This window comes from Pseudophryne corroboree, chromosome 6 (genome assembly GCF_028390025.1).
Source record: "Pseudophryne corroboree isolate aPseCor3 chromosome 6, aPseCor3.hap2, whole genome shotgun sequence".
In the NCBI taxonomy this organism is placed as follows: domain Eukaryota; kingdom Metazoa; phylum Chordata; class Amphibia; order Anura; family Myobatrachidae; genus Pseudophryne; species Pseudophryne corroboree.
This window is the reverse complement of record NC_086449.1, coordinates 390,489,458-390,513,445: the sequence shown is the minus strand read 5'-3', so window position 1 is coordinate 390,513,445 and position 23,988 is coordinate 390,489,458. Positions and strand designations below refer to the sequence as shown.

At 47.7% G+C, this 23,988-nt stretch overlaps 1 protein-coding gene across 2 annotated transcripts in view; it reads left to right on the top strand.

The window, feature by feature from the left end:
- Positions 1–264: 264 nt before the first annotated feature.
- The window catches only part of ASB13 (ankyrin repeat and SOCS box containing 13), a 72,453-nt gene continuing 48,729 nt past the window's right edge, over positions 265–23,988 (top strand). The window contains exons 1-4 of one of the 2 annotated variants that reach the window (XM_063926778.1): positions 265–606; positions 9,130–9,317; positions 10,831–10,981; positions 17,911–18,045. In XM_063926778.1, coding sequence (XP_063782848.1) covers positions 540–606; positions 9,130–9,317; positions 10,831–10,981; positions 17,911–18,045 — 541 coding nt within the window. In that variant the 5' untranslated portion in view covers positions 265–539. The remainder of the gene's footprint in view (positions 607–9,129; positions 9,318–10,830; positions 10,982–17,910; positions 18,046–23,988) is intronic. The other variant, XM_063926777.1, reaches the window with a different exon arrangement.

Sequence of the window (23,988 nt, the reverse complement as noted above, 5' to 3'; positions counted from 1 at the left end):
ACAGAAGCAGTGCGGCTAGTGACACAACCAAATTCATAGACTGCTGCCATAGGACGTACAAATGAAAGCTGCACGCATCTGCATCATGTTACATTTGCGCCGAAATAAACCCTCTCAGTGAAAGTCACCGCACGTTGCATAGATGTCCCTTATTACTACAGTTCAGCACAGTGTGAGCCGCAGTCGCAAAGCCAATATGAATATGTTGTTATGTCCCGATGGCCAGGTCACATCGAGCAGCCCCATATGCCACCAGTGCGTGTGGGGAATATTCCGGGAATTATCACACAAGCATTTTACAGTACACACAATGGCAGACACGTGACGCAGCAGTAAAGGACAAGAAGACACACAGGCTAATCTGAGAGGAGAGAGAGCGGGTTCCTGTTCCGCTTCCGGGTACATTCACGCGGCATTAGCCAGAGGACTACATCTCCCTACATCCTTTGCGTATTAGCAGCGATCACGCTGACGTCACCGGCATCTCTTGGTCGCTGCTTCTACATGTGCCGGGAGCGCAGCTCCGGGTCGTCGTTGTCATGGAAACTGGAGCAGCCCTTTTACCTGCCCCAGCGGCGATCAGGGGCCCCGTAATAGGAGACATCGGTAGGAAACCCGAGTGCTATGTTACTAACGTTATCACAACTGGTGTGCTGCTACATACCTGTTCCGGGTATCGCGGTGTCAGTAGGGTATGGACTGTACTAGTAGTAAACACAGGGAGCTGTCAAATCAGCATTGTCATCAGTCTCTTTTTTTCTCTTTTTGTCTTCGCTTCTTATCGCTAATATCATACATTCAGATACTACCACTCATGATTTATAGGGGAGGTGAATACATAGGTTGGTACAATTGTAGAGTGCATGTCCTAAATCTTCAGAATCCCATATCTACGCACACACACACACACATATATATGTATATATATATATATATATATATATACTGCATGTATATGTGTCTAATGCCAAGTAAATATAAATATTACTAATACAAAGATAATTTCTTTGTCAGAAAATATGTCTATATCCATCCTCATACATAGAGGTTGGTTGCATTTATGCGTATGTGTATATATGTGTGATACTTTTTTTTTTTAGGTGCTGCACCTAGCGTTGCTTGTGTTGTTTTTGTATTCAATTAATGGCCCCCATAAATCTGAGCTGTATTGGGTCAGTGCCCGATCCCCTGACGGCCAGGACGGGGTATCGGAAATGTAAAAAAAAAAAAAAAATCCTGTTTTTTCGACCCCATCTGTATTTGATCAGGATCAGGAAAACTGGCATCTTTAACAGGTTTCCTTTCCCCAACGGATCACCGATGATCGCTGGCTGCCAGTTGGCGGATCGGCAGTGCCGCTGGGTCAGTGCATCGTGGCTGCAAATGTATGGGGGACATTGAGGGTCATTCCGAGTTGATCGCTTGCTAGCTACTTTTTGCAGCGCTGCGATCAGATAGTCACCGCCTATAGTGGAGTATATTTTCGCTTTGCAAGTGTGCGAACGCCTCTGCAGCTGAGCGGTACAAAAACATTTTGTGCAGTTTCTGAGTAGGTCTGAACTTACTCAGCCGCTGCGATCACTTTAGCCTATCTGGTCCCGGAATTGACGTCAGACACCCGCCCTGCAAACACTTGGACATGCCTGCGTTTTCCCAAACACTCCCAGAAAACGGTCAGTTGACACCCATAAACGCCTTCTTCCTGTCAATCTCCTTGCGATCGGCTGTGCGAATGGATTCTTTGTTAAATCCATTGCTCAGCAACGATCCATCTTGTACCCATACGACGCGCCTGCGCATTGTGGTGCGTACGCATGCGCAGTAGTGACCTGATCGCTGCGCTGCGAAAAACAGCAGCGTGCGAACATGTTGGAATGACCCCCACTATTAATACATTTTCTCTGACGTCCTAGTGGATGCTGGGGACTCCGTCAGGACCATGGGGATTAGCGGCTCCGCAGGAGACAGGGCACAAAAATAAAGCTTTAGGATCAGGTGGTGTGCACTGGCTCCTCCCCCTATGACCCTCCTCCAAGCCTCAGTTAGGTTTTTGTGCCCGTAAGAGCAGGGTGCAATCTAGGTGGCTCTCCTAAAGAGCTGCTTAGAAAAAGTTTTTTAGGTTTTTTATTTTCAGTGAGTCCTGCTGGCAACAGGCTCACTGCATCGAGGGACTTAGGGGAGAGAAGTGAACTCACCTGCGTGCAGGATGGATTGGATTCTTAGGCTACTGGACACCATTAGCTCCAGAGGGAGTCGGAACACAGGTCTCACCCTGGGGTTCGTCCCGGAGCCGCGCCGCCGACCCCCCTTGCAGATGCCGAAGATGGAAGAGGTCCAGAAGCAGGCGGCAGAAGACTTTTCAGTCTTCCTGAGGTAGCGCACAGCACTGCAGCTGTGCGCCATTGTTGTCAGCACACTTCACACAGCGGTCACGGAGGGTGCAGGGCGCTGGGGGGGCGCCCTGGGCAGCAATGTATAATACCTTTTTATGGCTAAAAATACATCACATATAGCCCTTGAGGCTATATGGAGGTATTTAACCCCTGCCAGATCTCACAAACTCCGGAGAAGAGCCAGCCGAAATAGGGGGCGGGGCTTATTCTCCTCAGCACACAGCGCCATTTTCCTGCTCAGCTCCGCTGTGAGGAAGGCTCCCAGGACTCTCCCCTGCACTGCACTACAGAAACAGGGTAAAACAGAGAGGGGGGGCACTTTTTTTGGCGATATTACTATATTTAAGCTGCTATAAGGATACAACACTTATATAGGGTTGTTCCCATATATATTATAGCGCTTGGGTGTGTGCTGGCAAACTCTCCCTTTGTCTCCCCAAAGGGCTAGTGGGGTCCTGTCTTCAATAGAGCATTCCCTGTGTGTCTGCTGTGTGTCGGTACGTGTGTGTCGACATGTATGAGGACGATGTTGGTGTGGAGGCAGAGCAATTGCCGGTAATGGTGATGTCACCCCCTAGGGAGTCGACACCGGAATGGATGGCTTTGTTTATGGAATTACGTGATAATGTCAGCACATTACAAAAATCAGTTGACGACATGAGACGGCCGTCAAACCAGTTGGTACCTGCCCAGGCGTCTCAGACACCGTCAGGGGCTGTAAAACGCCCTTTACCTCAGTCGGTCGATACAGACCCAGACACGGACACTGAATCTAGTGTCGACGGTGAAGAAACAAACGTATTTTCCAGTAGGGCCACACGTTATATGATCACGGCAATGAAGGAGGCTTTGCATATCTCTGATACTACAAGTACCACAAAAAGGGGTATTATGTGGGGGGTGAAAAAACTACCTGTAGTTTTTCCTGAATCAGAGGAACTGAATGATGTATGTGATGAAGCGTGGGTTAACCCAGATAGAAAAGGGCTAATTTCAAAAAAGTTATTGGTATTATACCCTTTCCCGCCAGAGGTTAGGGTGCGCTGGGAAACACCCCCTAAGGTGGATAAGGCGCTCACACGCTTATCAAAACAAGTGGCGTTACCGTCTCCTGATACGGCCGCCCTCAAGGATCCAGCTGATAGGAGGCTGGAAACTACCCTAAAAAGTATATACACACATACTGGTGTTATACTGCGACCAGCCATCGCCTCAGCCTGGATGTGCAGTGCTGGGGTGGTCTGGTCGGATTCCCTGACTGAAAATATTGATACCCTGGATAGGGACAGTATTTTACAGACTTTAGAACAATTAAAGGATGCTTTTCTTTATATGCGAGATGCTGAGAGGGATATTTGCACTCTGGCATCGAGAGTAAGTGCGATGTCCATATCTGCCAGAAGGAGTTTATGGACACGACAGTGGTCAGGTGATGCGGATTCCAAACGGCATATGGAAGTATTGCCGTATAAAGGGGAGGAATTATTTGGCGTCGGTCTATCGGATCTGGTGGCCACGGCAACACAGACCCCCTCCCAACAGAAAAAGACACCGTCTTTTCAGCCGCAGTCCTTTCGGTCCTATAAGAACAAGCGGGCAAAAGGACAGTCATATCTGCCCCGAGGCAGAGGAAAGGGTAAGAGAGGGCAGCAAGCAGCTCCTTCCCAGGAACAGAAGCCCTCCGCGGGTTCTGAAAAGCCCTCAGCATGACGCTGGGGCTTTACAAGCGGACTCAGGAACGGTGGGGGGTCGACTCAAGAATTTCAGCGCGCAGTGGGCTTGCTCACAGGTGGACCCCTGGATCCTGCAGGTAGTATCTCAGGGTTACAGGTTGGAATTCGAGAAGTCTCCCCCTCGCCGGTTCCTAAAGTCTGCTTTGCCAACGTCTCCCTCAGACAGGGCGACGATATTGGAAGCCATTCACAAGCTGTTTTCTCAGCAGGTGATAGTCAAGGTACCCCTCCTACAACAGGAAAAGGGGTATTACTCCACGCTATTTGTGGTACCGAAGCCGGACGGCTCGGTAAGACCTATTCTAAATCTGAAATCTTTGAACCTGTACATACAAAAATTCAAGTTCAAGATGGAATCACTCAGAGCAGTGATAGCGAATCTGGAAGAAGGGGACTTTATGGTGTCCCTGGACATAAAAGATGCTTACCTGCATGTCCCAATTTGCCCTTCACATCAAGGGTACCTCAGGTTCGTGGTGCAAAACTGTCATTATCAGTTTCAGACGCTGCCGTTTGGATTGTCCACGGCACCTCGGGTCTTTACCAAGGTAATGGCCGAAATGATGATTCTTCTGCGAAGAAGAGGCGTATTAATTATCCCTTACTTGGACGATCTCCTGATAAGGGCAAGGTCCAGAGAACAGCTGGAGGACGGAGTAGCACTAACCCAAGTAGTGCTGCAACAACACGGGTGGATTCTGAATTTTCCAAAATCTCAGTTGACCCCGACAACACGTCTGCTGTTCCTGGGAATGATTCTGGACACGGTTCAGAAAAAGGTGTTTCTTCCGGAGGAGAAAGCCAAGGAGTTATCCGAACTTGTCAGGAACCTCCTAAAACCAGGAAAAGTGTCTGTGCATCAATGCACAAGAGTCCTGGGAAAGATGGTGGCTTCTTACGAAGCAATCCCATTCGGCAGATTCCACGCACGAACTTTTCAGTGGGATCTGCTGGACAAATGGTCCGGATCGCATCTGCAGATGCATCAGCGGATAACCTTATCGCCACGGACAAGGGTGTCTCTTCTGTGGTGGTTGCAGAGTGCTCATCTGTTAGAAGGCCGCAGATTCGGCATACAGGACTGGGTCCTGGTGACCACGGATGCCAGTCTGAGAGGCTGGGGAGCGGTCACACAGGGAAGAAACTTCCAGGGAGTATGGTCAAGCCTGGAGATGTCTCTTCACATAAATATACTGGAGCTAAGAGCGATTTACAATGCTCTAAGTCTGGCAAAACCCCTGCTTCAGGGTCAGCCGGTGTTGATCCAGTCGGACAACATCACGGCAGTCGCCCACGTAAACAGACAGGGCGGCACAAGAAGCAGGAGAGCAATGACAGAAGCTGCAAGGATTCTTCGCTGGGCGGAAGATCATGTGATAGCACTGTCAGCAGTGTTCATTCCGGGAGTGGACAACTGGGAAGCAGACTTCCTCAGCAGACACGATCTACACCCGGGAGAGTGGGGACTTCATCCAGAAGTCTTCCACATGATTGTGAACCGTTGGGAAAAACCAAAGGTGGATATGATGGCGTCTCGCCTCAACAAAAAACTGGACAGGTATTGCGCCAGGTCAAGAGACCCTCAGGCAATAGCTGTGGACGCTCTGGTAACACCGTGGGTGTTCCAGTCAGTGTATGTGTTTCCTCCTCTGCCTCTCATACCCAAAGTACTGAGAATTATAAGGCAAAGGGGAGTAAGAACGATACTCGTGGCTCCGGATTGGCCAAGAAGAACTTGGTACCCGGAACTTCAGGAGATGCTCACGGAAAATCCGTGGCCTCTACCTCTAAGGCGGGACCTGATTCAGCAGGGACCGTGTCTATTCCAAGACTTACCGCGGCTGCATTTGACGGCGTGGCGGTTGAACGCCGAATTCTAAGGGAAAAAGGCATTCCGGAAGAGGTCATTCCTACACTGGTTAAAGCCAGGAAGGAGGTGACTGCACAACATTATCACCGCAATTTCAACTGGGTCGATTCCTGCATTTCCTACAAACAGGATTGTCTATGGGCCTCAAATTGGGGTCCATTAAGGTTCAAATTTCGGCCCTGTCGATTTTCTTCCAGAAAGAATTGGCTTCAGTTCCTGAAGTCCAGACTTTTGTTAAAGGAGTACTACATATACAGCCCCCGGTGGTGCCCCCTGTGGCTCCGTGGGACCTTAATGTAGTTTTGGATTTTCTCAAATCCCATTGGTTTGAGCCACTCAAATCGGTGGATTTGAAATATCTTACGTGGAAAGTAACCATGCTACTGGCCCTGGCTTCAGCCAGGAGAGTATCAGAATTGGCGGCTTTATCGTATAAAAGCCCATATCTGATTTTCCATTCGGACAGGGCAGAACTGCGGACGCGTCCTCATTTTCTGCCTAAGGTGGTGTCAGCGTTTCATCTGAACCAGCCTATTGTGGTGCCTGCGGCTACTAGCGATTTGGAGGATTCCAAGTTGCTGGACGTTGTCCGGGCATTGAGAATATATATTTCAAGGACGGCTGGAGTCAGAAAATCTGACTCGCTGTTTATACTATATGCACCCAACAAACTGGGTGCTCCTGCTTCTAAGCAGACGATTGCTCGTTGGATTTGTATCACAATTCAACTTGCACATTCTGTGGCAGGCCTGCCACAGCCTAAATCTGTCAAGGCCCATTCCACAAGGAAGGTGGGCTCATCCTGGGCGGCTGCCCGAGGGGTCTCGGCATTGCAACTCTGCCGAGCAGCTACGTGGTCGGGGGAGAACACGTTTGTAAAATTCTACAAATTTGATACCCTGGCTAAAGAGGACCTGGAGTTCTCTCATTCGGTGCTGCAGAGTCATCCGCACTCTCCTGCCCGTTTGGGAGCTTTGGTATAATCCCCATGGTCCTGACGGAGTCCCCAGCATCCACTAGGACGTCAGAGAAAATAAGATTTTACTTACCGATAAATCTATTTCTCGTAGTCCGTAGTGGATGCTGGGCGCCCATCCCAAGTGCGGATTGTCTGCAATACTTGTACATAGTTATTGTTACAAAAAAATCGGGTTGTTATTGTTGTGAGCCGTCTGTTCAGAGGCTCCTACGTTTTGTCATACTGTTAACTGGGTTCAGATCACAAGTTGTACGGTGTGATTGGTGTGGCTGGTATGAGTCTTACCCGGGATTCAAAATCCTTCCTTATTGTGTACGCTCGTCCGGGCACAGTATCCTAACTGAGGCTTGGAGGAGGGTCATAGGGGGAGGAGCCAGTGCACACCACCTGATCCTAAAGCTTTATTTTTGTGCCCTGTCTCCTGCGGAGCCGCTAATCCCCATGGTCCTGACGGAGTCCCCAGCATCCACTACGGACTACGAGAAATAGATTTATCGGTAAGTAAAATCTTATTTTATTCTATCTCCAGAAGTTTCAATTTTTGTCATGCCCTCCATACATCTGTACAGCGATTCCTTGACCTTGCTGGAAATGCTGATCCGCCGTCCGGACAATCGGTGATCTGTTGGTGAATCAAGGAACTGAACCATGTTAAAAATGCCAGATTCTCCGGTTCTGACCAAAAACGGTCTAGATAGGGGGATCAGGATTTTTAAACATGTGTAATATCCCCTGTCCTTGCCGCCAGATATCAGGGCATTGCCCCAATATATTGCAGATGTACGGGGGCCATTACTTTGTCACTTCCCTCTATCAGTCTACTCACCCCAGGTGCCAATACATATCATTCCACCTTCCTCAGTAATGTGCTGATAGCTAGCCCTCTCCTCCAAATTTCTCAGTATCTTATGTCAGGTCGGTATGACACATGGCGGAGACGGCTAGGTTAGTATGTCACATGACAGATATGAGAGACAAAGTATGCCATGATAGAGGAGATGGGGCTCCAGACTATGGGTCAACATACATTAGGTCGACAGTCATTAGGTCGATCCCATATGGTCGTCAGGCACAAGGCTGACATGAACAAAAGGTCTACGTATGAAACTGGAAAAGGTCGACAGGTTCATATGGTCGACATGACAATTGTTGACACACATTTGTTGGTGTTTTTTCATGTTTGTGGACTTTTTCCATCCTTGACTATTCATGTCTTGGCGAACAAAGCGAGATACTGTGCCCAAAGCATGGCGAGCAAAGCAAGCCCATGAGGGGACATGTTTCTACAAATGGTGGTTCCCAGATGCCAAAATTATCCACAGTAACCCCAAAAATGCAAAAAAAAAAGCATTTTTGTGTCTACCATTGCCATGTCGCCTTTTGACACTGTCAACTTTTTCCAGTGCCAATCTTTTGTCCATGTTGACCTTGTGCCTGTCAACCATATGGGGTCGCCCTAATGACTATAGACCTACTGAATGTAGAACTTGTATACCACACCTGAGGGGAAGTGGACACTGAAAGTGGCACACACTATACATGTTATGTTCGACGGGCATTCATGCACCAGTATGATAAAAACAATTTATCTCCCTAAAATAGGGGCAAGCCATAGATCTGATTTATGCCACTAAATCCTCATCCCAACCTGAAATTTATGTTTAGCATAATAAAAGTGAATAACAAAATAATAACAAAACTACAGCAAATGGCATATGCTGCAAATCATTGTACCGTACAGACATGCAGTTGCTTAGCCTAGTAGTAAGGAGGCCATTTTTGTTATCATTTATAGGTTGCAGTATGGCATTGATTTCTGTGGACTAAAGAAGCACATGAGAGATGAATGACACAACAACAATGGGTGAAGAAAGAGTATGTTCCCCTCATCCATGTCCTTAAATCCAGTTCTGGGAACTACCCACCCATAGACAGAGTCAGCCTGTGACCAGAATAGAGTAGAGATGCCATGTACACTGACCTAACTTGACTACAATGATATGTGTAGTGTAACAGTGCTTTCCTTATACAATTCCCTGACCCACATAAATGCCCACTTCTGAACATCTCTGATTCTGTAGTGTGTAACCTTTTATTTTTGCTCAAAGGTTCCATTTAGCATGTCATGTTATTGATGTGATTATTCTTATTCAGGAAACTGGGCAGATAGGACCCCGATTCATGATGCTTCAAGACAAGGCCAAGCACAACAGCTTAAGCAACTGATTGATAGTGGAGTTTGTGTGAATCTGGTTACGGTGGATTCCATTACACCACTACATGAAGCATGTCTTCAAGGTCACATTCAGTGTGTGCAGCTGCTGCTTGCTGCAGGAGCACAGGTTAGTAACATAGGGCCTAATTCAGATCTGTTCGCTCACTAGCGTTTTTCGCTGTGCAGCGATCAGGGCACTACTGCGCATGCGTATGCACCGCAATGCACAGGCGCGTCGCACGGGTACAAAGCGGACCATTGCTGTGTGATGGATTTTACGATGAATCCATTCGCACCGCCGATCGCAAGGAGATTGATAGGAAGAGGGCATTTGTGGGTGGCAACTGACCGTTTTCAGGGAGTGGTTGGAAAAACACAGGCGTGTCCAAGCGTTTGCAGGGCGGGTGTCTGACGTCAATTCCGGCCTCGAACAGACTGAAGTGATCTCAAGGGCTGAGTAAGGTCAGACCTACTCAGAAACTGCACAAACTGTTTTTGTACAGGCAGCTGCACATGCGATCGCATACTTGCACAGCTAAAATGCACTCCCCTATAGGTGGCGACTATCTGATCGCAGCGCTGCAAAAAAGCGAGCGATCAGATCTGAATTAGGCCCATAGTAAATTGTTTTATGGGGTAGGGTATGAGTTACCGGCGGTTGGGATGCCGGCGTTCAGTATATCGACGCCGGCATCCAGACAATTGAAGTCATGACAGGGCAGGGGTGAGCAACCTATGTTCTTCCCTCTCCCCTACCTCCCTTCCTGCAACCTAACCCTAACATCCCCCTTTGGTGCCTAGCCCTAACCTCCCCGTTGTTGCCTAAACCTTAACACCTTCTTTCCTGCAGCCTAGACCTAACCCTCCCCCCTTGGTGCCTAAACCTAACCTCTACCTGGTGGTGCCTAACCCTAACACCCACACAGGCTAACCCTTATCTCTCCTCTCCCACAGCCTAAACCTAACCCCCCCCACCCCTGTCCCTAAAACTAATCCTCCCGCTATACACTCACGGTCGGGATTCCGGTGTCAGTGTCCTGACCTTTTCGTGATTCCGGCGTCGTTACTCTAACGGGTGTCAGGATTGTGGCTACCAGGCTCCCGACAGCCAGCATCTTGACCGGATCCCATTTTATGTTATGCTGGTCATACATTATACAATTATCTGGGCGGCGGATCGCCCTGATGATTGTACTGTGTATTTGTGGGACCAATCTCAAAACATTGATCAGTCGTACATGCTGAATCATCCAATGCAATATTTTTGAAACTGCAAGTCAGCCGCATTGGGCAGTGTATGCACCAGTCACGAATTTCACACTGGGCACCTCGTGAGGCACATGCCTAGGGGTGCCACCTGCAGGTGGCTACACGGCAGGCTGCCTCCCCACCAGATATATCCATCTTAACTACTGCCTGCACCACTGCAGCGATCAGCGGGGCGCAGGTATGTACATTGTCTTGGAAGCCATTGATTGATCGCCCCAACTATTGTTTAGATTATTCCCACTTGTGTGCATTATTAGTGAAAGAATACCAAAATAGCAAATAAGAGACTGTTTCCTTTTTTTTTTTTTTTTACTTCAACTTATGTCATTGTATTTTCATCTCCAATCCAATATATTTGGACTGTTATATAGGTGGATGCCAGAAATGTTGATAGTAGTACTCCTCTCTGTGATGCCTCCGCTGCTGGCAGTGTAGAATGTATCAAGCTGCTCTTGGACTATGGTGCTAAAGTGAACCCTCCACTTTTTACTGCATCCCCGCTTCATGAAGCATGCATGAGTGGTGAGTAACTTCACACAATTTTCTTAGTGGTATTGTCTATTTACACAGTGTTTAATGGGGGTTATTCCGAGTTGATCGCTAGATGAAAATGTTCGCTGCGCTGCGATTAAGTGAAAAACCGGCAATTCTGCGCATGTAATTTCACACAAAGTCTAGCGAAGCTTTTCAGTCGCAATGGCCGCCGCAGAGTGATTGACATGAAGTGGGCGTTTCTGGGTGTCAACTGACTGTTTTCAGGGAGTGTTCGGAAAAAACGCAGGTGTGCCAGGAAAAACGCAGGCGTGGCTGGGCGAACGCAGGGCGTGTTTGTGACGTCAAATCCGGAACTGAATGGTCTGAAGTCATCGCAAGCGCTGAGTAGGTCTGAAGCTACTCAGAAACTGCACAATATTTTTTTGTAGCCGCTGTGCGATCCTTTCGTTCGCACTTCTGCTAAGCTAAAATACACTCCCAGAGGGCGGCTTAGCGTTTGCACGGCTGCTAAAAACAGCTAGCGAGCGATCAACTCTGAATGACCCCCAATATCTGTATTTTTTATGCATTGTAATCTGTGTAGATTCCTTGGGCCTATAACCCAATTACATACATGCTGCTATTCTTTAGCTACAAAATTACACTAGGCTATGACAGGAACACAAAAAGTTATACAGTGGTATCACACAGGAGCATATGAATTCTGGTCTTTCTCTGACGTCCTAGTGGATGCTGGGGACTCCGTAAGGACCATGGGGAATAGCGGCTCCGCAGGAGTCTGGGCACATCTAAAGAAAGCTTTAGGATCACCTGGTGTGCACTGGCTCCTCCCCCTATGACCCTCCTCCAAGCCTCAGTTAGATTTCTGTGCCCGACGAGAAGGGTGCACACTAGGGGCTCTCCTGAGCTCTTTGTGAAAGTTTTAGTTTAGGTTTATTATTTTCAGTGAGACCTGCTGGCAACAGGCTCACTGCATCGTGGGACTAAGGGGAGAAGAAACGGACTCACCTGCGTGCAGAGTGGATCGGGTTTCTTAGGCTACTGGACATTAGCTCCAGAGGGACGATCACAGGTTCAGCCTGGATGGGTCCCGGAGCCGCGCCGCCGGCCCCCTTACAGAGCCAGAAGAGCGAAGAGGTCCGGTAAAATCGGCGGCAGAAGACGATCCTGTCTTCAGATAAGGTAGCGCACAGCACCGCAGCTGTGCGCCATTGCTCTCAGCACACTTCACACTCCGGTCACTGAGGGTGCAGGGCGCTGGGGGGGCAGCGCCCTGAGACGCAATAAATCGATAAAAACCTTATATGGCTAAAATAAATGCATCACATATAACTCCTGGGCTATATGGATGCATTTAACCCCTGCCAAAACATACAGAAAAACGGATGATAAGGACGCCGAGAAAGGGGCGGAGCCTATCTCCTCAGCACACTGGCGCCATTTTCCCTCACAGCTCAGTTGGAGGGAAGCTCCCTGGCTCTCCCCTGCAGTCACTACACTACAGAAAGGGGTTAAAAAAGAGAGGGGGGCACAAATTAGGCGCAGTATAAACAATACAGCAGCTATAAAGGGAAAAACACTTATATAAGGTTATCCCTATATATATATATATATATATATATATATATAGCGCTCTGGTGTGTGCTGGCAAACTCTCCCTCTGTCTCCCCAAAGGGCTAGTGGGTCCTGTCCTCTATCAGAGCATTCCCTGTGTGTGTGCTGTGTGTCGGTACGTTTGTGTCGACATGTATGAGGAGAAAAATGATGTGGAGACGGAGTAGAGTGTCTGTAATAGTGTTGTCACCCCCTAGGGGGTCGACACCTGAGTGGATGTACTGTTGAAATTGCGTGACAGTGTCAGCTTTGTATAAAAGACAGTGGTTGACATGAGACAGCCGGCTACTCAGCTTGTGCATGTCCAGACGTCTCATACAGGGGCTCTAAAGCGCCCGTTACCTCAGATACAGACGCCGACACGGATACTGACTCCTGTGTCGACGGTGAAGAGACAACCGTGATTTCCAATAGGGCCACTCATTGCATGATTGATGCAATGGAAAATGTTTACACTTTTCTGATAATATGAATACCACCAAAAAAAAAGGGGTATTATGTTTGGTGAGGAAAAACTTCCTGTAGTTTTCCTGAATCTGAAAAATAAAATGAGGTGTGTGATGATGCGTGGGTTTCCCCCCGATAACAATTGATAATTCTAAAAAGTTATTGGCAGTATACCTTTTCCCGCCAGAGGTTAGGGTGCGTTGGGAAACACCCCCTACAGGGGATAAGGCGCTCACACGCTTGTAAGAACAAGGGCTCTACCCTCTCTTGAGATGGCCGCCCTTAAGGATCCTGCTGATAAAAAGCAGGAGGGTATCCTAAAATGTATTTACACACATACTAGTGTTATACTGCGACCAGCAATCGCCTCAGCCTGGATGTGCAGTGCTGGGTTGGCGTGGTCGGATTCCCTGACTGGAAATATTGATATCCTAGATAAGGACAGTATATTATTGCCTATAGAGCAATTAAAAGATGCATTTCTATATATGTATGATGCACAGCGGAATATTTGCCGACTGGCATCAAGTATAAGTGCGTTGTATTCTACCAGTAAAGTGGTCAGGGATTCCAAACGGCATTTGGAAGTATTGCCTTAAAAAAAAGGGGATGTACCCTAGGTCGCCTCTCAAAATAAGACGCCGTATTATCAGGCGCAGTCCTGGTTGGCAAGCGGACAAAAGGGTTCCTCTTTTCTGCTCGTGACAGAGGGAGAGGAAAATGGCTGCAGAGATCAGCCAGTTCCCAGGAACAGAAACCCTTTTCCGCCTCTGCCAAGCCCTCAGTATGACGCTAGGGCTTTACAAGTTCAGGCACGGTGGGGGCCCGTTCTCAGTGAATTTCAGTGCGCAGTGGGCTCACTCGCAAGTAGACCCCGGGATCCTTCAGGTGTTATCTCAGGGGTACAAATTGGAATTCGAGACGTATTCCCCTCGCCGTTTCCAAAAAGTCTGTTTTACCGACGTCTCCCGCTGACAGGGAGGCAGTTTTGGAAGCCATTCACAAGCTGTATTCCCAGCAGGTGATAATTAAGGTACCCCTCCTGCAACAGGGAACGGGGTATTATTCCACACTATTGTGGTACCGAAGCCAGACGGCTCGGTGAGACCGATTTTAAAATCTAAAATCTTTGAACACTTACTTACAGAGGTTCAAATTCAAAATTGAGTCACTCAGAGCAGTGATTGCAAACCTGGAAGAAGGGGACTACATGATGTCTCGGGACATCAAGGATGCTTACCTTCATGTCAAAATTTACCCTTCTCACCAAGGGTATCTCAGGTTATGGTACAGAACTGTCACTATCAGTTCAGACGCTGCCGTAGGGAGGGTCCACGGCACCCCGGGTCTTTACTGAAGTAATGACCAAAATGATGATATTCCTTCAAAGGAAGGGAATTTTTAGTTATCCTTTACTTGGACGATTCCCTGATAAGGGTAAGATCCAGGGAACAGTTGGAGATTGGTGTAGCACTATCTCAGGTAGTGTTGCGGCAGCACGATTGGATTCTCAATATTCCAGATTCGCAGCTGGTTCCGACGACTTGTCTTCTGTTCCTAGGGATGATCCTGGACACAGTCCAGAAAGAAGGTGTTTCTCCCGGAGGAAAAAGCCAGGGAGTTATCCGAGCTAGTCAGGAACCTCCTAAAACCAAACCAAGTCTCAGTGCATCAATGCACAAGGGTTCTGGGTAAAAATGGTGGCTTCCTACGAAGCAATCCCATTCGGCAGATTCCACGCAAGACTTTCCAGTGGAACCTACTGGACAAATGGTCCGGGTCGCATCTTCAGATGCATCAGCGGATAACCCTGTCACCAGGGACAAGGGTATCCCTCCTGTGGTGGTTGCAGAGTGCTCATCTTCTAGAGGGCCGCAGATTCGGCATTCAGGACTGGATCCTGGTGACCACGGATGCCAGCCTGCGAGGCTGGGGAGCAGTCACACAGGGAAGGAATATCCAGGGCTTATGGTCAAGCCTGGAGACATCACTTCACATAAATATCCTGAAGCTAAGGGCCATTTACAATGCTCTAAGCTTAGCAAGACCTCTGCTTCAAGGTCAGCCGGTGTTGTTCCAGTCGGACAACATTACGGCAGTCACCCACGTAAACAGACAGGGTGCCACAAGAAGCAGGAGGGCAATGGTAGAAGCTGCAAGGATTCTTCGCTGGGCGAAAAACCATGTGATAGCACTGTCAGCAGTTCTCATTCCGGGAGTGGACAACTGGGAAGCAGATTTCCTCAGCACGACCTCCACCCGGGAGAGTAGGGACTTCACCCAGAAGTCTTCCACATGATTATAAACCGTTGGGAAAAACTCGACAGGTATTGCGCCAGGTCAAGGGACCCTCAGGCAATAGCTGTAGATGCTCTGGTAACACCGTGGGTGTACCAATCAGTGTATGGGTTCCCTCCTCTGCCTCTCATACCCAAGGTACTGAGATTGATAAGAAGGAGAGGAGTAAGCACTATATTAGTGGCTCCGGATTGGCCAAGAAGGACTTGGTAACCGGAACTTCAAGAGATGCTCACGGAGGATCCGTGGCCTCTACCTCTAAGAAGGGACCTGCTTCAGCGGGGACCTTGTCTGTTCCAAGACTTGCCGCGGCTGCGTTGACGGCATGACGGTTGAACGCCGGATCCTGAAGAAAAAAGGCATTCCGGATGAAGTCATCCCTATCCTGATCAAGGCCGGGAAGGATGTAACCGCAAAACATTATCACCGCATTTGGCGAAAATATGTTGCGTGGTGCGAGGCCAGTAAGGCTCGACGGAGGAAATTCAACTGGGTCGATTCCTACATTTCCTGCAAACAGGAGTATCTATGGGCCTGAAATTGGGGTCCATTAAGGTTCAAATTTCGGCTCTGTCGATTTTCTTCCAAAAAAGAACTAGCTTCAGTCCCTGAAGTTCAGACGTTTGTTAAAGGGGTACTGCATATACAGACTCCTTTTGTGCCTTCAGTGGCACTTTGGGATCTCAAGGTGGTTTTTGGGTTCCAAAAGTCACATTGGTTTGACCCACTTAAATCTGTGGAGTTAAAATATCTCACAGAAAAAGTGGTCATGCTGTTGGCTATGGCCTGGGCCAGGCGCGTGTCAGAATTGGTGGCTTTATCCTGTAAAAGCCCTTATCTGAGTTTCCATTCGGACAGGGCGGAATTGAGGACTCGTCCTCAGTCTCTCCCTAAGGTGGTTTCAGCGTTCACCTGAACCAAACCTATTGTGGTGCCTGCGGCTACTAGGGACTTGGGGGACTCCAAGTTGCTAGACGTTGTCAGGACCCGGAAAATATATGTTTCCAGGACGGCTGGAGTCAGGAAATCTGACTCGCTGTTTATCCTGTATGCACCCAACTAGCTGGGTGCTCCTGCTTCTAAGCAGACTATTGCTCGTTGGATTTGTGGTACAATTCAGCTTGCACATTCTGTGGCAGGCCTGCCACAGCCAAAAAAAATAAATAAATAAAAAAAAAAAAAAAAATCTGTAAATGCCCACTCCACAAGGAAGGTGGGCTCATCTTGGGCAGCTGCCAAGGGGTCTCGGCTTTACAACTTTGCCGAGCAGTTACTTGGTCAGGAGCAAATACGTTTGTAAAATTCTACAAATTTGATACCCTGGCTGAGGAGGACCGGGAGTTCTCTCATTGGGTGCTGCAGAGTCATCCGCACTCTCCCGCCCGTTTTGGGAGCTTTGGTATAATCCCCATGGTCCTTACGGAGTCCCCAGCATCCACTAGGACGTCAGAGAAAATAAGAATTTACTTACCGATAATTCTATTTCTCGTAGTCCGTAGTGGATGCTGGGCGCCCATCCCAAGTGCGGATTGTCTGCAATACTGGTACATAATTATTGTTACCAAAAAATTCGGGTTATTGCTGTAGTGAGCCATCTTTTCTAGAGGCTCCTCTATTATCATGCTGTTAACTGGGTTCAGATCACAAGTTGTACAGTGTGATTGGTGTGGCTGGTATGAGTCTTACCCGGGATTCAAAATCCTTCCTTATTGTGTACGCTCGTCCGGGCACAGTATCCTAACTGAGGCTTGGAGGAGGGTCATAGGGGGAGGAGCCAGTGCACACCAGGTGATCCTAAAGCTTTCTTTAGATGTGCCCAGACTCCTGCGGAGCCGCTATTCCCCATGGTCCTTACGGAGTCCCCAGCATCCACTACGGACTACGAGAAATAGAATTATCGGTAAGTAAATTCTTATTTTTATACCTAACGCATCATTCATAAGCTCTCCATTGTTACATTACAGAGCTGCGAGTGGAATGTGTCGAGAAAAGGGCTTAGATAACAAGAGGAAAGAGGGCCCTGCTCTGAAGAGCTAACAATCTAGTGGGAAGGGGCGACAGACAGATGACAAGAGGTACAAGCAAGCGGGAGGTAGCCTGATGGCAGTGTGCAAGCAAAGCTGAGATGTTCACGGCAAGAGGCAGGGGGGTGTTTTACAAAATAGATTTGCATACAACTCTGATCAGGCCGTCAGTCAGTGAAGAGCCAGACAGGAAAATGGCGGAACTACTGTAGCTTTTTATTTTATAGAACCAGGGATATTATGCAGGCAGATAGTAAGTTTGTAGTCAGTGATTTGGTTCCTCGTTGTGTATGACCCTGCAAGCTTGCTTTACTACAATGACCATTATTCATTCTTTAATTCTAATTTACACAGAATGTTTTCTTTCTTTCTCTCCTATGTGTTAGGAGAATACATGGTAATAGTTTATTTGAGCTGTATTGTTAGAATACAATTTATTAATAAATATCAGTGCCCCATGTAAGAAATGACTGTCCCACTATAGAGAATCTGTTTTAAACATTTGTATAATATTAAGTAAAACTTAATTTGGATTGTGATGTTTCCCTGATGGATGTTACATTTTTTTTTCAGGAAAGCCTGAGTGTGTGAAGCTTTTAATTGATGTTGGGGCAAATCTAGAAGCACATGATTGTCATTTTGGAACTCCTTTGCATGTGGCTTGTGCTAGGGAACACTTAGACTGTGCCAAAGTTTTACTCCTGGCTGGTAGGTGGACTCCTTTGCGATTACATTAGTACCTTAACCCTTTATGACCCATTGCATGTTTCTTGTGTATCCCAGTGATGACACTGGTAAAGTAGACGACTAAAGCCCTAAGTAACCCCAACATATGATTTGGTAATTTGGACCCAATGTCCATCCTAATTTGCTAGCATTGTAACCCATACACCAATACATTGCAATTCGCTCTAAATTCAATATTTTGATACTCCAGCAGCTCCAATTACTGTTGGCATAACGATTTAGAAGAAATTCAATTGATAAAGTACTTGTAAAGTGGGAAGCTTACCTCGTGGCGATCTTTTTCGGCGAAGCCATCTTTCAAACTTGCAGAAACCGTTACAAGCCGGTGCTGCCATCTGCTGGAAAATGTTCACAGAATTTTCGTACACATTGGTATTTGAATGGCAGCTGTCATCACAATACAGTCTACTCAATAAAAAAATTTTAAATGTCCATTTAAATGGACAAGGGTTCATAATGGGTTAAAACCCATATCAACATATTACATTGCACCTTTTCCAAAAAATATATTTGGTTACAAGAGTTTTTAGAAGTCATATTCCAAAAATCGCTTCTAATGACACTTAGCAGTCTATACTTATATAGGTGTATGCAGTTTGCTTTGGTAATCTCGGACATATTGATTTAGCTCCCCTGCCTATTCCATTGCGGCCCGTTTTCGCCTGTTTTTAAGGTATTTTCGCCAATGCCTTTTCACCTTTTTTTTTAGTGACAAGGCATTGGCAAAAAACAATCCACATGTTTTTTGTTCCTGCTGAATTTTTTCGCCTAGGCGAAAGTCATTATTTTTATGCCTAGGCGATAAAAACTGACCTAATTGCATACCCCCCATAATGTGCTTGTTTTTTTAAGAAAACGCATACTACAGCTACCAAATGGCTTTGCTTTGGTAAGATTGTGATACAGATTTATAGAGAAAACATAGGGCACAACCCCTATAACATCCTTTGTCCACACATGTTTTTTGTCCTTTTTTGCATTCTTAAATGACTCTGGGTCTGATTCTGATTTGGAAGTAGAGCAAAAAGCAAGTACCTGGATCTGGAACAAACAATGTTGCTAGCAAGGGGAACAAACACATTAATATTTTGTAAATACTGGCTGCTTTTGCATGTAGTCCGCAAATATTAGATAGCTTTATTTTCACACTGCAAGATTAAAAATTACAGTTAAGATTACAGTTTGGAAACACCCCACCAAATCTAGGGCCTAATTCAGACCTGATCGCAGCAGCAAAATTTTTCTCTAATGGGCAAAACCATGTGCACTGCAGGTGGTGCAGATATAACTTGTGCAGAGAGAGTTAGATTTGGGTGGGGTGTGTTCAAACTGAAATCTAAATTGCAGTGTAAAAATAAAGCAGCCAGTACTTACCCTGCACAGAAACAAAGTGGTGGGCTGTAAATGTAATAAGACACCTATTCTGGACTGAAAAGGGTAATGTGGCTCTATAGTATTGTTTAATATCTTTTCTAAAAACTGTGTATTTTGAAATAACTTCACTGCATCGAGCTTAAGTTTTTCTCTTACATCCTAGAGGATACTGTTGTCCATTTATTACCATGGGTATAGACGGGTCCATTAGGAGCCATGGGCACTTTAAGAAATTGATAGTGTGGGCTGGCTCCTCCCTCTATGCCCCTCCTATCAGACTCAGTTTAGAAAATGTGCTCGGAGGAGCCAGTCACGCTGAAGGAAGCTCCTGAAGAGTTTTCTGCATTTATTTTCTGTGTTTGTTATTTTCAGGCATGGCTGGTTGGCACCAGCCTGCTTGCTTCGTGGGACTTAGGGGGGGGGGGGGGGCAACCTCTTGAAGGGTTAATGGTCCCGTTCCCCGCTGACAGGACACTGAGCTCCTGAGGGAACTATTCGCAAGCCCCACCACGGCGAGCGTACATTCCCGCAGCACGCCGCCACCCCTAACAGAGCCAGAAGAATGAAGAGTGGTGAGTACTGAGCCGGCGTCCCGGTTAGCAGGGTGCCGGCCATTATGGCGGCACGAGGGTACGGAGATGCACAGCTTCTAAACGGGACGGAATGCGTCTCCAGACACTGTACCCAACAGCGTCTCAGTACACTGTACACAGTACCCAAAAAGACAAACACAGCCTTAAAACGGTTCTGCTCCATTTTAAGCACAAAAATTACCTCAGCCAGTATAAAAAAAGCGGGAAGACCACGCACCATTGAAGGGGCGGAGCTTCACACTATGAGAGGATCCAGCAGCTCACTAGCGCCATTTTCCCTCTGCAGTGGACACAGACGCTGACTGACAGGGACGCGCATCTCCTCCGGTGTGGCTCCAAATTACCTCAGCGGTACCAGGGGGTCATAGCAGGGGGGGAGCGACTGTTAGTGTACTAAGGCCCTCATACCAGGTTGATCGCTCACTAGCTGCTTTTAGCAGCAGTGCAAACGCTAAGCCGCCGCCCTCTGGGAGTGTATCTTAGCTTAGCAGAAGTGTGAACGAAAGGTTAGCAGAACAGTGCAGAATTTTTTTAAGCAGTTTCAGAGTAGCTGCAGACCTACTCCTTCCTTGCGATCACTTTAGTCTGTTTAGTTCCTGCTTTGACGTCACAAACAGGCCCTGCGTTCGGCCAGCCACTCCCCCGTTTCCTCAGGCACACCTGCGCTTTTACCTGACATGACTGCGTTTTTTAGCACACTCCCGGAAAACGGTCAGTTACCACCCAGAAGCACCCACTTCCTGTCAATCAGTCACCGATCAGCAGAGCCACTGAAAAGCATTGCTGGACCTTGTGTAAAACTGCATAGTTTTGTGTGAAAGTACTTCGCGCTTGCGTACTGCGGCCCGTACGCATGCGCAGAAGTGCTGATTTTTAGCCTGATCGCTGTGCTGCGACAACGGCAGCTAGCGATCAACTCGGAATGAGGGCCTAAGTCCCCTATCAGGGTACTTAGTCTGCGACCTGGCTAAGCTTGGCATTAGCGGTAAGGGTGCGGTGGGGGCTGGTTCCAAACAACTCTGTGTCTCCCTGAAGGGCTCTTTGTGGGTTACTTGTGCTTAACCTTTTCCTGTGTGTGTGTGCTGTCACATTTACATTATGTCAGGCAAAGAGTGTGCTTCTTGTACAGCGGAGTGTTCCTCTTCACCAGGGGGCTCACTACTGGGTACTCAGAGTTCACAGAATAGCGGGGCTGAACCGGAGTGGGTTAATTCTCTTAAAGGAATTATCTCCACTCTTTCTACAAAATTGTCCCGCAATGAGAAAGAGACGCAGTACTTAAAACAGACTGTGGATGAGTTTATGAACAGAGACTCAGTCCCCAAAACAGTGTCTCAATCCCCTCCCATTTGTCCGCAAAAGTGATCTCTGGCCCATATCCTGCAGTCTGACTCTGATGCTGACAGGTCAGACATGGAGGAGGGGGAGGTTAACTCAGAGGGGGGGATGCAGCTCTGTCACAGGGAATAGAGGCTCTTAGAGAGGCTGTCAGAGATGTTCTGCATATTCCTGATAAGGAGTCAGGAGTGTGAGGAATCTTATTTTAATGTACAAAAGAAGTCCTCAGTTACTTTTCCTGTGTCATAGGAATTGAATACCCTGTTTGAAGAACCATGGGTTAATACTGATAAGAAGTTTCAGATCCCTAAAAAGTTGCTCTCATCTTTTCCTTTTCCTCTGGAGGATAGGAAAAAATGGGTAGATCCACCGATAGTGGACGCATCGGTCTCTAGGCTGTCACGCAAAACTGTATTGCCTGTTTCTGGTGCAGCCTCCCTGAAAGACACGGCTGATCATAAACATGAGACTACACTCAAATCATTGTACACTGCTGCTGGGGTGGCCCAAAGACCCACTATTGCATGTGCGTGGATCACTAAAGCCATTGCTAAATAATCAAGTAACCTAATTGAGGGGTTAGATTCCTTATTTAGGGGGGATGTTGTCTTACTCCTGCAGCATATACAGAACTCTGCGTACTTTATGGCAGTGTCGGCACGCAGGGGCTTGTGGCTACACCAGTGGACTGCTGACGCAGACTCCAGGAAAGGTGTGGAAGGCCTACCATTCACAGGAGAGGCCTTGTTTGGAGATGAATTAGACAAATGGATCTCCACAGCTACTGCGGGTAAGTCTACGTATCTTCCTTTCGCAGCCCCCCCAACCAAGAAGACTTATTCAGCTTCTAAGTTACAGTCCTTTCGGACGGCCAAGTTCAAGGGCAAATCCAGATGTGCTTCTACGTCCTCCAGCGGCGCAAGAGGTAAACCACACAAACCAGCAACAGCAGGTGCTCAGGAACAGAGCTCAGGCTCTGCTTCCTCAAAGACTTCAGCATGACGGTGGACTGCAATTCCTGGAAGGCTGTCAGGTGGGAGCCCGACTACAATTCTTCAGTCAGATCTGGTCAAATTCGTGCCAGGATCCCTGGGTCATAGATCTTATTTCTCAGGGGTACAGACTGGAGTTCCAAAAGCTTCCACCTCACAGATTCTTCAAATCAGGCTTGCCAGTTTCACAAGAGGCAAGTATCACTTTACAGCATGCCATCCAAAAACTGGTACAGATTCAGGTCATTGTTCCAGTTCCACCTCATCTACTAAACAAGGGGTACTATTCCAACTTGTTAGTAGTACCGAAGCCGGACAATTCGGTAAGACCAATTCTGAACCTCAGGTCTTTGAACCCGTACTTACGAGTGTTCAAATTCAAGATGGAGTCTCTGAGAGCAGTGATCTCAGGTCTGGAGGAGGGGGAATTCTTAATGTCTCTGGATATCAAGGATGCATGCCTTCATATTCCGATCTGGCCGCCTTATCAGGCATATCACCGGTTTGCACCGCAGGACTGTCACTACCAGTTCCAGGCTCTGCCATTTGGTCTCTCCACAGCACCGAGGGTGTTCACCAAGGAGATGATGTTTCTACTCTGCAAACGGAGAGTGAACATAATTCCGTATCTGGATGATCTCCTGATAAAAGCGCCTTCCAGGGAAAGGTTGCAGGACAGCATTGGTCTCTCAACCAAACTCCTCCAGGATCACGGGTGGATTCTGAACCTTCCGAAATCTCACCTAGAGCCAACACAGAGGCTTCCATTCCTGGGAATGATACTGGACACGGAGTCACAAAAGGTATTCCTTCGTTGGAAAAGGCATTGGTAATCCAGTCGATGGTTCGGGATGTCCTGAAGCCAACCCGGGTGTCGGTGCATCTGTGCATTCGCCTTCTGGGGAAAAGGGTGGCCTCTTACAAGGCACTTCAATACGGAAGGTTTCACGCAAGACCCTTCCAGCTCAATCTGTTGGACAAATGGTCCGGATTGCATCTTCACATGCACCAGAGGATCCGTCTGTCGCCAAACGCCAGGATCTCCCTTCTGTGGTGGCTACAGTTTTCTCACCTCGTCGCAGGACGGAGGTTCGGAATTCAGAACTGGATTCTGTTAACCACAGACGCAAGCCTCAGAGGTTGGGGAGCAGTCACTCAGGGGGTGCAGTTTCAGGGAAGATGGTCAAGTCAGGAAGTCATCCTTCCAATCAACATTCTGCCCTTCTGCAGGCCTCACATCTTCTTCAAGATCGGGCAATTCAGGTCCATTCGGACAATGTGACAGCAGTAACGTACATAAACCGACAGGGCGGAGTGAAAAGCAGAGCAGCAATGTCAGAGGTGTCAAGAATTCTCCTCTGGACATAAAGAAACGCTGTGGCGTTGTCAGTGGTCTTCATTCCGGGAGTAGACAACTGGGAAGCAGACTTCCTCGGCAGACACGACCTGCACCTGGGGGAGTGGGGCCTTCTCCCGTAAGTGTTCAGGTGCTTGACAAGTCGATGGGGATATCCACAGATCGACATGATGGCCTCTCGTCTCAACAAGAAGCTCAGGTAGCATTGTTTCAGGTCGAGAGACCCACAGGCGGTGGCGATAGACGCCCT